At 51.3% G+C, this 14,648-nt stretch overlaps 1 protein-coding gene across 2 annotated transcripts in view; it reads left to right on the top strand.

Moving 5' to 3' along the window:
• Positions 1 to 1,315: 1,315 nt before the first annotated feature.
• MAP3K9 (mitogen-activated protein kinase kinase kinase 9) overlaps positions 1,316 to 14,648 on the top strand; it is an 86,558-nt gene continuing 73,225 nt past the window's right edge. For both annotated transcript variants that reach the window (XM_062181038.1, XM_062181037.1), the window contains exons 1-2: positions 1,316 to 1,703; positions 9,545 to 9,958. In XM_062181038.1, coding sequence (XP_062037022.1) covers positions 1,316 to 1,703; positions 9,545 to 9,958 — 802 coding nt within the window. The remainder of the gene's footprint in view (positions 1,704 to 9,544; positions 9,959 to 14,648) is intronic.

The raw sequence follows: 14,648 nt of genomic DNA on the forward strand, positions 1-14,648 counted from the left end.
GCTCGTTCTTTCCTAACGAATGGCGGGGGCACCACAAAGGGATGCAGCAAGGCACCCGTCCGTGCTCACGCACGCGCATTCTGCTTTGGTTCTTTCCAGTCTGATCCCTGTAGACGCCCACCAGGTGCAATTCCATCAGGCGACGCCCGCCGAGTTTATCCTCTTGCAGGCCTTCCCAGCCCCACTTGGAAGCCCCAGGAAGGTGGCCTCTCGCCTTCCCGCATTAAAAAAAAAAAAAAAAAAAAAAAAAAAAAAAAATCAAAACCCAAAACACCGACGGGCTTGAACTCTCTTCTTGCAGGGACCCACGAAGGGCGGGCTGTGCGCAGTCTCCACGGAGGTGAAGCGTTCTTCGGTTCCTCAGCCTCAGGGCTGGACGGGGGAGCGGCCGCTGATCCGTCCCGTTGGACCAGGGTTGAGGCAGGGCCGACAGGGGAGACTCCCCAGGTAGGGTTCTCTCGGGGCTGCGGCCCCCGGCACTTCTCCCCCGCTGGCTTCCACCGGTGCTGCCCCTTACCCATCCACGGAAACAAAGGGAGCGGCCGCCCCTCCCGTCCTTCTCCGAAGGAAGGCTCGGCCTCACCTTTGGGGACCCACCCTGGCCCTCTCACGCACCCAATGGGGCGGGAGCCGCCTCCGGCCCGGGGGTGCCGGGCTCGCCCAGTGCGTAAACGGGCAGGTGCCGGGGACCAATGGGCTGCAGCCGCGGCCGGCCAATAGGAGCGCGCAGGGGGTCGACCTGGGCTGCGAGAACGCGAGCGCCCGCAACAGGGGCGTGGCCGCGAAGGCGCAGGGCCCTGCAGGGCGTCCAGCGCGGCCGCCCCAACCGCGGCGAGGGCAACCTGCGCACGGGTCGGCGGCCGCCAATGGGAAGGCGGCTGGCGCTGCGGGGGGCGTGGCTGGCGCCTGGAGGCCACGCCCCTCCCCGATCCGCAGGGCTGGGGCGGAGCCAGGCCCGCGTCAGGTGGTCCCGGGCGGCGGGCGGCGCGGCGCGCTGAGGGGAGCGGCGGGCGGCGGCGGCACTGGCAGGTACCCGCGGCAGAGGTGGCGACGCCGCCCCCGGGGGGCGAGCGGGCAGGCGGGGACGCGGGCCCGCCGCACCCCTAGGCGGCGGCGAGCGCTCGCGCCCGGCGCCCTCACCCTCCCGCCGCGCCAGCCCCGGAGCGCCGGCTCTGCCCTCCCCGCCAGCCCGGGCCCTACCTGCGGCCGCCGTCGGGGGAGGGGTCCCCCCCAGCTCTGCGGAGCCGCATGAACAATAGGCGGCGGCGGCTCCTGCGGGCGGCGGCGGCCCCGCACCCTATGGATCGGCCGCTCCATGGAGCCCTCCAGAGCGCTTCTCGGCTGCCTGGCGAGCGCCGCCGCTGCCACCCCGCCGGGAGCGGACGGCGCGGGGGCCGAGGAGGAGGAGGAGGAGGAGGAGGCGGCGGCCCCCGGGGAGCTGGGCTCGGACGCGCCGCTGCCCTACTGGACGGCGGTGTTCGAGTACGAGGCGGCGGGCGAGGACGAGCTGACCCTGCGGCTGGGCGACGTGGTGGAGGTGCTGTCCAAGGACTCGCAGGTGTCCGGCGACGAGGGCTGGTGGACTGGGCAGCTGAACCAGCGGGTGGGCATCTTCCCCAGCAACTACGTGACCCCGCGCAGCGCCTTCTCCAGCCGCTGCCAGCCCGGCGGCGAGGACCCCGGTTGCTATCCGCCCATTCAGTGTAAGGCGGGGCCGGGGGCCGGGGGCCGGGGGCCGGGGGCCGGGGCCGGGGTGGCGGCCGCGCTGGGCAGCGCCTGCCCGGGTGTGGGCGGGCGGGCGGGAGGGCGCGCGCTCGGGCTGCCGCGGCCGAGGCGAGCCGGACGCGCCGGAGGCCCTGCCTGGACCCTGGGCTCTGAGCCGCCCATTTCCCAGTCCTCGGGGCCGGCTGGTGGGCGCCGACCTGACCCCGGCCCCCAGCCCCGCGGAGCTGTCCTGCCGCCCGTCCCCGCCCCTCACAGCCATTTGCCGGGGCGTGGGGGGTGCCGCCCGCAGAGCTGGGCGGGCTCCCGAGTCCCGGAAGCGAGTGTGGACGCCGGGCTGGAGTGCCTTTGACTTGCCCTGCTGCCTGCGCTGGGTGTCCCGAGTTGTGTCTTCAGGAGTCTCACCGAGGAGGACTGAGGAGGGGGCAGTGGGCGAGCCGGGAGTTCAGGGACCGAGACGATTTCTCCGGTCTCACCCTAGATCCTCGCCTATATTTGGCGCCGGCCAGGTCCCAGGGAGCCCGTGCCCAGGGGTCCCTCGCAGGGCCCTTCACCCAGAGGCCTGGTTTGCCACCCCGGTAATGAAATTTCCTGTGTTTATTTCAAAGGAGTTACCCAGTCGTGGGAACCCGGTAGTCGGGGACACCAGGTCGTTTTAGCGGCCAGGTGGAAGCTGCCAGTGCCGTTTGCACGGTGTGCATTTGCGAGTGTCTGATTTCTGCCCTATTAGAAGTGTTTCTGTGATTGTGCACTTATTAGTGTTATTCCGTATTTTCTGTACTTTACATCTTAGTTGACTTTGAAAAAAAAAATCATCACCAAGGGCCAACTTTAAACATTTAGTTTGCACACTTCACTTGTAACTGTTCTTTCTGGTCCTGTGACCTGTTTTCACCTGAGCTCTTGTGTTTCTTTGCCCTAAGATGTTTTTCAATAGTAGCATTTAACACCAAAATCGTAACACCTTTCCTTGTGTTCTGCTCTTTTTCTATCAAGCTGGTGTTCAAACCTGTACTTCCCTTTGTTATTCTCTACCTTTCATTCGATTTAAAGCTTCATATTTCTACATTTTGGTCTTTATAATACCTGGAAGAGGCGAAAGACTTTAAATTGTTGCCGGGTACAGTGTCTTTTTGGTGTGAGGATTGGTGAGATGAAGGCTCAGGGTCCTGGCATAGCTTTGAAGTAGTGATGAACATGAACTTGGTCATATGTTGGAAGAAATATAAATAGCCTTGCACATTAGAAAAACACAATACAGTTTTTAAAAATTATTTATTTATGTGAAAGGCAGAGTTACAGAGAGAAAGAGAAGGAGATCCACAGAGATCTTCCATCCACTAGTTTACTCCCCAAGTGGCCGCAATGGCCGGGGCTGGGCTAGGCCGAATCCAGGAGCTTCTTCCAGGTTTCCCATGGGGTGCAGGGACCCAAGCACAATGACCAGAGCCCATCTTCCGCTGCTTTCCTAGGTGCATTAGTAAGGAGCTGGATTGGAAGTGGAGCACCCAGGCCTTGAACTTGCACCCCTGAGGGATGCCAGCACTGCAGGCGGCAGCTTAACCTACCACAGTGCTAGGTCCACCATGGAGTTTTAAATACAAGTCAGAATTCTGGATTCTATATGGGTGAAGTTTTGTAGTTTTTTTTTTAATTTTATTTATTTGAAAGGCAGATTGACAGGGAGAAATGAGCAAGAGAGCAGAATGAGCCAGAGAACGAGAGGTCTTCCATCCACTGGTTCTCTCCCCAAATGCCTGCAACAGCCAGGGCTGGGCTAGGCTGAAGCCAGAAGCCTGCAGCTCCATCCAGGTCTCCCATGTGGGTGGCAGGGACCCAAGTACTTGAGTCATCATTTGCTACCTCTCTGGGTGTGTGTTAGCAGGAAGCTGGATAGGAAGTAGAGCTGGGATTCAGACTCAGGCAACTTAATATGGGATGCAGGCATCTCAAGAGATGGTTTAAACACCGTGCCACGTGTCCACTCATAATTTTTCAAATATTTATTTATTTGATAGGTAGAATTACAGACTGTGAGGGGAGGAGACAGAGAGAAAGGTCTTCCTTCCACTGGTTCACTCCCCCAAATGGTCGCAGCGACCGGAGCTGTGCCAATCCGAATCAGGAGCCAGGAACTTCTTCTGGGTCTCCCACAAAGCATGAGGGGGCCCAAGCACTTGGGCCATCTTCTGTTGCTTTTCCAGGCCATAGCAGCGAGCTGGATTGGAAGAGGAGCAGCTGGGACTAGAACTGGTGCCGCAGGTGGAGGATTACTCTACTGCGCCGCAGTGCTGGCCCCATAATTTTATTTTTAAGGACAGCTAATGTCAGGAGAGTTATGTGAGGTTCATGAGCACGATCTCCGTAGTACCCTGAGCCCCGGCTGTCAGAGCAGTCAGGAGTGAATGCTGGGTGACCTAGGCGAGAGCAGTCTGTCCACAGAGAGCAAGACAGGTCAGACTGTGCTACCCTAGAAGGTCCTTCTCTGTTGGGAGGCTGTGATTTATCTTTATTGTAACAGAAGTTGCCATGGATGAAATGCATTCCAGATGATGAAGAAACAGTACCTTGTGCTTATTTGGAGAATTGACTTGAGGAACATGACATTTGAAACTCCTGGTTGGGTTTTTTACTTGACCCTACCAGGAGTTCTGATCTTGATTAGAATTCTTCTTCTTCTTTTTTTTTTTTTGTAAATGTTTTATTTATTTATTTTGAGAGGTAGAGTTACAGACAGAGAGAGGGAGAGGCAGAGAGGTCTTCCATCTGCTGGTTCACTCCTCAAATGGCCATAGTGGTCATAGCTGGGCTGATCTGAAGCCAGCAGCCTGGAGCTTCTTCTGGGCTTCTCATGTGGGTGCAGGGACCCAAGCACTCAGGCCATCTTCTACTGCTTTCCCAGGCCATAGCTGAGAGCTGGATCAGAAGTGGAGCATCCATATGGGATGCTTGTGCCACAGGCAGAAGCTTTACCCACTGTGCCACAGAGCTAGCCCTTAGAATTATTCTTGATAATTCAGAAAATTTCATTCCAGTCAAAAACTTAATTATTGAGTAGTGAATGTTAGAGACTATATTAAGTACCAGGGGAGAAAGAAGTGATCAGGAGGTGCTTATAAGTCACATGAGGGGGATTGCGTTGTTGTAGTGATTTTTTAAAGATTTCTTTCTTTATTTGAAAGTCAGAGTTACACAGAGAGAGGAGAAGCAGAGAGAGAGAGAGAGAGAGAGAGAGAGAGAGAGAGGTCTTCCATCCGCTGATTCACTCTCCAATTGGCTGCAATGACCAGAGCTGTGCTGATCCAAAGCCAGGAGCCTGGAGCTTCTTCCAGGTCTCCCACGTGGATGCAGGGGCCCAAGCACTTGAGCCATCCACTACTGCTTTCCCAGGCTATAGCAGAGAGCTGGATTGGAAGTGGAGCAGCCGGGTCTTGAACCGGCATCCATATGGGATGCCGGCTCTTCAGGCCAGGGCGTTAACCTGCTGCGCTTTTTGTAGTGATTTGATAAAGATGTACCTGGGTAGCTGCTGACAGGTGCATTTCTGATTTCTGCTCTATGTCCACCAGATCAGTTCAGTTAGTGTCAGCCAGAGAATAAAGGTGATTGACACACTTGTCTCCAGAGACTCAGAACAGAATGGAGCCTCTGACACTTCTTCCCCAGGCTTTCCTTTAACTTCCCCTCTGGGGCATACACTGTAACATTACATTCTGAACTGCAAGTAGAAGGTACCGAGTCCGGCAGCAACGTTCAGTGTCGATTTTAGATGATTGCTTTTTCAGGTGACAATGTTATTTCAAACTTTAACTAAAAGAGACGGGAAGTTACTAAATCTTGGGACAGAGAATTTACCGTGATACTGTAAACCATCGTAGATTTAGATAGTGCTTTTCTCCCTCCTACATAGGTCATTGGAGTTAGGCTCTTCATAAGTGACAACTAGAGGTAACCAGGAGCTCACTCATCTTCTTTGTTTTAGCAAAAGCTGAAAAATGTACAGATGCAAATGTGTCATCTTGGAAGACATCATTCTAGGTCTCACAAGAAGTTTCTCTTATGAGACAGTTGTTTCTGCTTCCAAACGAGGCATCCGTTAGGGTTATTAATTTATGTTTCTTTTTTCTACACCCACTAGCAATGTAAGGATGTATTTCCAGATGTATTTAAGACTTTTACATGAGTGAGGTGTGTGCCATTCACTTCCCCAGAACCTGTCAGAATGTGTCTGTAGGTTGTTTTCAAGCGAGAAGGAGTTACCTCTTGACTCCAAAAACGAAACAAAGAAGGTTTTGTTCCTGATATTCCTGGAAATATCCTTCTGCAGAAACTGAAAAATGCGCTGAATGCAACTTGACCTGATTCTTACTTAAAACCAGGTCTTGACTAGAGCAGGGATTGGAAGGAGAGGCCCGTATGCCCTCTGCTGCAGCTGGAGGTCTTGTCCAAATGATTGCCTGGCCGGGAACAGGAGAAGGGGCCCCTCTTCCCCAGCCCCTGGGGTCTGTCTGGTTTCTGTTTGGAAACTGTATTCTGTGTAGCACTTGAAGGCTGGTCTTAATACTTCCTGAACTAAATAGCAGGGTCCAGATGCGATGTTCTTCCAAAGAGAGCTTACTGCTTTCCAGAGATTTTCGGTCCTCTCTGAAGTGCAGTCCGAGGAGCTGTCCTTTCAGCACTGTGGTTCTGGATCTTATCTTTTTTAAGCTCCATGTATTTCAGTACTTCACTCCTTCTGTATGTCTACAACTGTGTTTCAGGCCAGAGGAAAAAGGGAGCATACAAGAGAAAGCACAACAGATAGTTCCGTTAAGGAGAATTCATATTCTTTGCCGAGGACATAACAAATACAGATTTGTTAAATAGACACATGTGTTGTCATCAGTGTAAAAGCTGGTAGAAAAAAAAAATGCTCCTTCCCTTCAAAGAGAGTCTTAATTTTTTTTCCTGTGGTTTTTTTTTTTGAAAGGCAGAGAGAGAGATCTATTTACTCTTCATCAAGTGCCCATAATAGTTAGACTGGGCTAGGTCAAAGCCAGAAGCTGGGAGTTCAGTCCATCTCTCCCCTCTGGGTAGTGGTAGTGGGAGCCACAGACTTGAGCCTTCAGCTGCTGCTTCTCTGGGTGTGCACTAGCAGGAAGCTGGAAGGGAGAACAGAGCCGTGACTGGAAGCCAAGCGTGGGTGTCCCAAGTGGCATCTTAACCACTGTGCAAAATGACTTTTAACAATATATATTTCTCCAAAATGGTTTCTGATCTCCGTAACATAGACAGTTTTTTTCCATTCATGTGGATGACATCACGCAAAAATCAGTGATCAGTCAGGATTCATTTTAGGACTGAGGAACACTTAGCTATTTTAAGCAGGAAAGGGACTGAGCTTGGGAAATTGGTGCTTCTGGAGTCGCTGGAAGGTCTGGGAGAGGAGACTGTCTGTTGGCCCCATGGGCACGACTCCTGGGACGTGGCAGTCCTGGCCCACCCGGCGAGCTGGCACCTGTCTCATCTGGGAGGTGTGGAATCAGGAGCTGCTGTGGAAGCTGTTGTCTTCTAGAAGGACTTGTTGCAGCTGCAGTTCAGAGACTGGCCGTGAAGCATCCTCAGGGCTGGTGATTAGATGCTCACTTGCTGTTGCAGGAAAACCCACCTGCGGCCAGGCTTGCCAAGAGAGGCAGCAGGGTCTCTCTTCTGCCTTACAGATCTTGTGTCTCTGTTTGCAGAACTAAATTTGCATCCAGCACTCCAGCTATAAGGGAGTTCGGGGAGTGCAGTGTTTGGCTTCCTGCCCTCTGTCATGCTGAAAGACTTGCTAGAAGGTTTTGGAATGGATCTGATGACTGGCCTGCAGTGTCTGTCACACCATCTACTCTTTTTTATTTTATTTTATATTTTATTTTTGACAGGCAGAGTGGATAGTGAGAGAGAGAGACAGAGAGAAAGGTCTTCCTTTTTTGCCGTTGGTTCACCCTCCAATGGCCGCTGCGGCCGGCGCATCTCGCTGATCCGAAGCCAGGAGCCAGGTGCTTCTCCTGGTCTCCCATGCGGGTGCAGGGCCCAAGCACTTGGGCCATCCTCCACTGCACTCCCGGGCCATAGCAGAGAGCTGGCCTGGAAGAGGGGCAACCGGGACAGAATCCGGCGCCCCGACCGGGACTAGAACCCGGTGTGCCAGCGCTGCAAGGCGGAGGATTAGCCTGTTAAGCCACGGCGCCGGCCTACACCATCTACTCTTCAGGAGGACTCCCTGTGACCTCCAATTGGAACTTTTGGGGGCCCAGATGGGCTCTTTTTTGTGTACCTAAAGACAGTCCACCAACTTTTCCTGGGAGTTGCTCTGTGCAGACTGCTAGTTGCATTCCAAAATACAAATGAAAGAATCAAAGTACTATAATTAAGCAAGAACAGATTTTTTAACACTACCAGCATCTGAGTGGAGACTGCGGGCGTCACAGGGTTGGCTAAGAAAGGAAGGGAACAGCCAGCAGTGGGCAGCTCCTCTTTTGGTCTTGCCAAAAGTTCAGAAATATATTTTTGTTTTCTTAGTTTTTTATTAAAGTGTGATTATGCTCTGCATTTGTTTCAGAAAGTCCAATTCGTATGTCTCTGTCTTTGGAGATCTGGATGTGATTTATTTCTTACTGAGGTAGATTTTTTTTAAATGAAGATTTATTTATATTTATTATAAAGATAGAGTTACAGAGAGAGGGAGAGACAGAAAAAGAGGAGGTGGGGAGAGAACTCTTCCATGCACTGGTTCACTCACTCCCCAAATGGCTGCAACAGCCTGGGCTGGGCCAGGTTGAAGCCAGGAGCCTGCAACTCCATCAGGGTCTCCCATGTGCATGGCAGGGGTCCAAGTGAGTACTTGGTTGGGCCCTCTTCTGCTGCTTCCTCAGGTACGTAAGCAGGAAGGTGGATTGGAAGAAGAGCAGCCAGGACTCGAACTGGTGATCATGGGAGATGCTTCCATTGCAAGCAGCAGCTTAATCCTCTGTACCACAATGCTGGCCCTGGAGATACACTTTTTTTTTTTTTTAACTTCAGAATAAAAAGGTTATTTTGATGCAAACATTTTTTAAATTCTTGCATATTTTTTGCATAATATTAATCTTTCATGAACTTAAAAAATTATTTGGGAGGCAGAGACACACAGAGACAGCTCTCATCTACTGCCCCTGAGTCCATACATTGACCCTGCCTAGGCTATACTGTAGTCAGGAGCCAGGAACTAAATCCAGGTCTGCCACCTTGGTGTCAGGGACTCAATCACTTGAACCATCAGTGCTGCACCCAGGGTGTGCATTAGCAGGAAACGAGTCAGGAGCCAGCACTGGGAATCAACCCCAGGTACTTGGATATGGGACATGGACATCAAGTTCTCTATAAACGCCCAGCCTTATGAACTTTTTGAAGACCCTTGTATGCATGATTTTTTTTTTTTTAAGGGGAAGAGTTTATTGGGGGAACCCGACAGACTTGAGGGAAGAGGCAAAGACTGAGCCAGGCTGAGCCAGGAGCTTCTGCCACGTGGATGGCAGAGGCCTAAGCACTTGGGCCGTCTTCTGCTGCTTTCCCAAGCACGTTGGCAGGGAGCTGGATTGGAAGTGGAGCAGCTGGGACATGAACTGGTGCTCATTATTAAGTACTCACTATGTGCTAGTCAACTAGGCATAATGTGAAAGAAAGCAAATTAGTTGTGGTTCCTGCCCTGATGGAGCTGGTCTTCCAGTGAGGGGAGACAGAAAAGTCCAGTGGACAGATGGATGCTTGACTGGCATTTCCAGGGTGTCTCTGACCTGCGCCTTTTGTCTTCTCTCCCCAGTGTTAGAGATTGATTTTGCGGAGCTAACCCTGGAAGAGATCATTGGCATCGGGGGTTTCGGGAAGGTCTACCGTGCCTTCTGGATAGGGGATGAGGTTGCCGTGAAAGCGGCCCGTCACGACCCCGATGAGGACATCAGCCAGACCATAGAGAATGTTCGCCAGGAGGCCAAGCTCTTCGCCATGCTGAAGCACCCCAACATCATTGCCCTCAGGGGGGTGTGCCTGAAGGAACCCAACCTCTGCTTGGTGATGGAGTTTGCCCGGGGAGGGCCTTTGAATAGAGTGTTATCTGGGAAAAGGATTCCCCCGGACATCCTGGTGAATTGGGCCGTGCAGATTGCCAGAGGCATGAACTACTTACACGATGAGGCGATTGTCCCCATCATCCACCGAGACCTTAAGTCCAGCAACAGTGAGTATGAGGAGGTGGGGCTGGGAGGGTAAGGGCACCTGCAGACTCGGCCCATGGCTTTAGTAGGGGTGGATTCCTGGTGGAGCCTTGGGTGCAGGGGACTCCTTGCCCAGTAGTCCATCCCAGGTAGGCATTTGGCCCAGTGGTTAAGTTACCAAATAAGACCCTTGCCACCCACATCCGTGTGCCTGGGTTTGATACCCATCTCCTTTGCCTGCCTCCAGCATCCTAATGCAGACCCTAGAAGCAGCAGTGATGACTCAAGTGTTTGGGTTCCTGCCGCCCACGTGGGAGACCTCGATTGAGTCTCAGCTCAGTCCAGCTGTAGCTGTAATGGGCATTTGAGGAATGAACAACAGATAGGGGCGTTCTCTCTCTTAATTTGTCTCACTGTGTCTCTCAATTCTCTATTTAGCTGTCTTTTCTCTCTCTGCCTTTAAAATAAATGAAAAGTAAAACAAAGCAAAACAAAACAAAATAAAGCATTCCATCCTTGAGATGTAGGAGAGATAAGAGTCAAGAAAAATAGGTTTAAGAGGAGAAGGATGGGGCACCGGGGGTTTGGGATAATTCTAAGCTCGTGATAGCGAGCAAAGTTGGTAATGTGTGGTTCTGATGTGCTGTGCAAAAATATATAGATTTATGTTTCCATGTGAGAGCAGTGTGCATGCAATCACAAAAGGCGTTTTCCTCTTTGTGGAACAAATAGGCAGAGCAGACCTAGGCCACTGTGTTGGAGTTTCTGCCTTAGCACCTCAATTTGAGGTGTCCACTGGAGACAGGACTGTAGGAAGGGAGGCATGTTGCATAAACCATGAGTCCGTTCAGGTGGCACTGGCAGCTTGGAGAGTGTGGCCTGGCTGGTGGTGTCACAGACCTCATAGCCCAGGGCTGGTCTTCATTGCCGTAAGGGAGCTGAGGAGTAACTGTTTATTAAACATGCAGAATCCATAAACTGGACTGTGAAGCGGGGGTTAGAAATAATTAGGTGGTGAGCTGCTGGAAACTTCAGCCTCCTCCTTGGCTGAATCTGCAAGAGCCAGGCCTGAGCTGCCTTGGCATGGAAGATCGTGCTTGCGCTCTCTGCAGCCTTGCGGGAGAGAGGATGCAGCTGCCTGAAACCACCTGGTGTCTGGCCCCGGGGGGAGGGCACTGAGCTGAAGGACTCTGGGGGCTGCACGCGCCCCAGGATTTTGCCTTCCCTGTATATTTCATCTGAGCCCAGAAATCCCTCATACTTTGTTTTATTCTGAACTGTTCCATGTGTGGCTTCTTTTTCTGTTGGTACTATGGTGGATCTGCTTACTTTTTTTTTTTTTTTTTTTTTTTAAGATTGATTTATTTATTTGAAAGGCACAGTTACAGAGAGAGGTAGAGCCAGAAAGAGAGAAAGAGAGAGGTCTTCCATTGCTGGTTCACTCCCCAAATGACTACAATGGCTAGAGCTGAGCTGATCTGAAGCCGGTAGCAAGGAGCTTCTTCTGGGTCTCCCACATGGGTGCAGGGGCCCAAGGACTTGGGCCTCTTCTACTTCTTTCCCAGGCCATAGCAGAGAGCTGGATCAGAAGTGGAGCAGCCCAGTACTCAAACCAGCACCCATATGGGATGCCAGCACTCTAGGCCAGGGCTTTAACCTGCCGCACCACAGCGCCAGCCCCAGTCTGCTTATTTTTAAAAATACACTTTAAAATTATGTAAATGGTAAGTGCTTTTGAAAAAATTAGAAAATGCAAATAAAAAGACAAGAAAGTTAACCCATGATTTTTGCTTTAGAGAGAACAACTGTTATATTTAGCATATCTTCCTAGACATTTATAAATTTATTTATTTAATTTCGTTTGAAAGGCAGAGAGACAGAGAAAGACTGGTGGACTGAACTGTCCACTGGTTCACTCCCTAAATGTCTGCAACAGCCAGGTCTGGGCTAGGCCAGATCCCGGAGCCTGGAACTCAGTCCAGGTCTCCCATGTGGGTGACAGAGACTCAAGTATCTGAGCCATCACTGCTGCTTCCCAGGATTCACATTAAATGTAGGAAGCCAGGTTGGAAGCAGAGCTGGGACTTGAACCCAGGCGTTCCGATATGGGATGCAGTCATCTTAGCCGCTGCATCAAAAGACTGCTCCCTTTCCAGACATTTTTAAAGCATGGTTCTACTTTCCAATTGACTTTAAAATAGCCTTTGTTACCTGTATCTCTTCTACCTATGTATTCCTCCCTCTTAGTAATGGAATAGATACTCTGCAAGAATATGGACTATCAGAGATCAGTTGAAGATGTGTGCCTGTGAAGGATTAAATTACACGAATAAAATGCTTTCTGGTTTCCCTTTGCCATGATCCTGTCTCCGTTCACATGGTTATGCTCATCCTGCCTCTGAAATTCAGTTCTTTGAATAATTTAGAGCTGTTGGTGATCACTTTTCCAAGTAATTTATACCTCCAAATTGCTTTGGATGACGCAGTAAGAAGCAGCAAATGTGTTGGTAGCAAATGTGATGTAGGAGCTGAATTTTCTTTATTTTCTCCCTTACATCCTTAGCATGCTGAGAGAACAAGCCACAGTGCTCTAATGTTAAGTAACGAAGCCCTGGCTTAAGATAATAGAACCATGACAGTTTCTATTTCCTTGATGAAGTTTTAAAAGTTAGTATAATTTCGGCCGGCGCCGCGGCTCACTTGGCTAATCCTCTGCCTTGCGGTGCTGGCACCCCGGGTTCTAGTCCCGGTCGGGGCGCTGGATTCTGTCCTGGTTGCCCCTCTTCCAGGCCAGCTCTCTGCTGTGGCCCGGGAGGGCAGTGGAGGATGGCCCAAGTCTTTGGGCCCTGTACCCCATGGGAGACCAGGATAAGCACCTGGCTCCTGGCTTCGGATCAGCGTGGTGCGCCGGCCGCAGCACGTCAGCCGCGGCGGCCAATGGAGGGTGAACCAACGGCAAAGGAAGACCTTTCTCTCTGTCTCTCTCTCTCTCTCACTGTGCACTCTGCCTGTCAAAAAAAAAAAAAAAAAGTTAGTATAATTTCAAGCTATGCATTCAAGTTTTTACCTTTTAGGGGATTTGTGTCAGGGACTCTAGGCTCTTGTGAAGGAAAAGCTTCCTTGTCACAGTCCTGCTGTTTACAGGAGAGGGCGGGAGACTTTAATCCCAGGAGACAAAGCTCTAGTCTTTTGTTTGTCTTTAAGTGGGATTGGTGGTTGTTGTTGTTGTTATTTTTTAAAGATTTATTTATTTGTTTGGAAGGCAGAGTTACAGAGGGGCAGGGGCAGAGGCAGAGGCAAAGAAAGAAATCTTCTATCTGCTGGTTCACTCCCCAAATGTTCGCAATGCCCAGAGCTCAGCCGATCTGAACTTAGGAGCCAGGAGGTTCCTCTGGGTCTCCCACGAAGGTGCAGAGTCCCAAGGACTTCGGCCATCTTCCACTGCTTTCCTAGGCCATAGCAGAAAGCTGGATCAGAAGTGGAGCAGCCAGGTCTTGAACCGGTGCCCATATAGGATATCAGCAATGCAGGCGGTGGCTTTACCCATTAAGCTACAGTGCTGGCCCCATTATTATTATTATTAAGTAGAGAGAGCACCTGAGCATGTGAGAGGGCCTCCATCTTTTGGTTTACTCCTCAAATGCCTGCAGTGGCCCAGGATGGGCCAGGGTCCAAGCTAGGAAACAGGAACTGAACCCAGGACTCCCATGGGGATGGTAGGAAGCCAATTACTTGAGACAGTCAATGGGAAGCTAAAGTCAGGAGCCAGAGCTGGGACTCACACCTAGGTCCTCTGGTGTGGAATGTGGGCATTTTGACTGCTAGGCTGAATGCTCGCCCACTTCACTGGCTGTTGGAAGCTGAGGCAGAGCCTCGGGTGCTGTGTGTTGCAGCAGGGATTGGACTCCCACACTGGGCAGTACTTTAAGGACCTTGTCAAGACAGTCGATGCCCAGAGGTGTGCAGGGTCATTGGCTTGCAGGGTTGGTGCTGATGCTGAGGCCGGTTGTACATCTCATGAGTGAGTTGGAGGAGCTCCTTGACATTTGTCTCTGAGTGGATGTTGGCCTGGGGTTGTGTACATCTAGTGTAAGCCTTAATGGCTCCATGGTTGTTATCCCAATGCAGATCATTTTAGAATTGTTACGTCTGTCCTTTTCTACTGCCTCTAGTTTGGGAGTCATAACTTCTTTGTGTTTTATAGACATGAGGATCCTGGCCTGTTGGCATTGGGTTTTTGATTTTTATTTATGTAAAAGGCAGAAAGAGACAGAGATCTCTCATCTTCTCATTCACTCTCCAGATGCTCACGGCAGCTGGGGCTGGGCAGTGCTGAAGCCAGGAGCCTGAAACTCCATCCCGGTCTCCTACATGGGTGGCAGGGACTCGGCTTCATGAGCCATTACCTGCTGCCTCCCAGTTTGGAATTGGGACTCAAACCCAGGTACTCCAATCTGGGGTGAGGTGTCTCAAATGCACCCTTCCCTTGGTTTTTATTACTGATTGCAGAGAGTTGAATTTTTTTTTATTGTCCTGTGAGGGCAGAATACTAGGAATTATATGTGTTAGTTGACATTAAATCAGTAGAGAAAGAGTGTATGTATTTGGGGGCTGTCTGTGGGAAAGAGAAGGTAGTTGGTGATAAACTTGCAGCTGTTACAAAGGTTTTGTAGGGTGACGCTGTGGCTCACTAGGCTAATCCTCTGTCTGTGG

This window comes from Lepus europaeus, chromosome 22 (assembly GCF_033115175.1).
Source record: "Lepus europaeus isolate LE1 chromosome 22, mLepTim1.pri, whole genome shotgun sequence".
Lineage (NCBI taxonomy): Eukaryota > Metazoa > Chordata > Mammalia > Lagomorpha > Leporidae > Lepus > Lepus europaeus.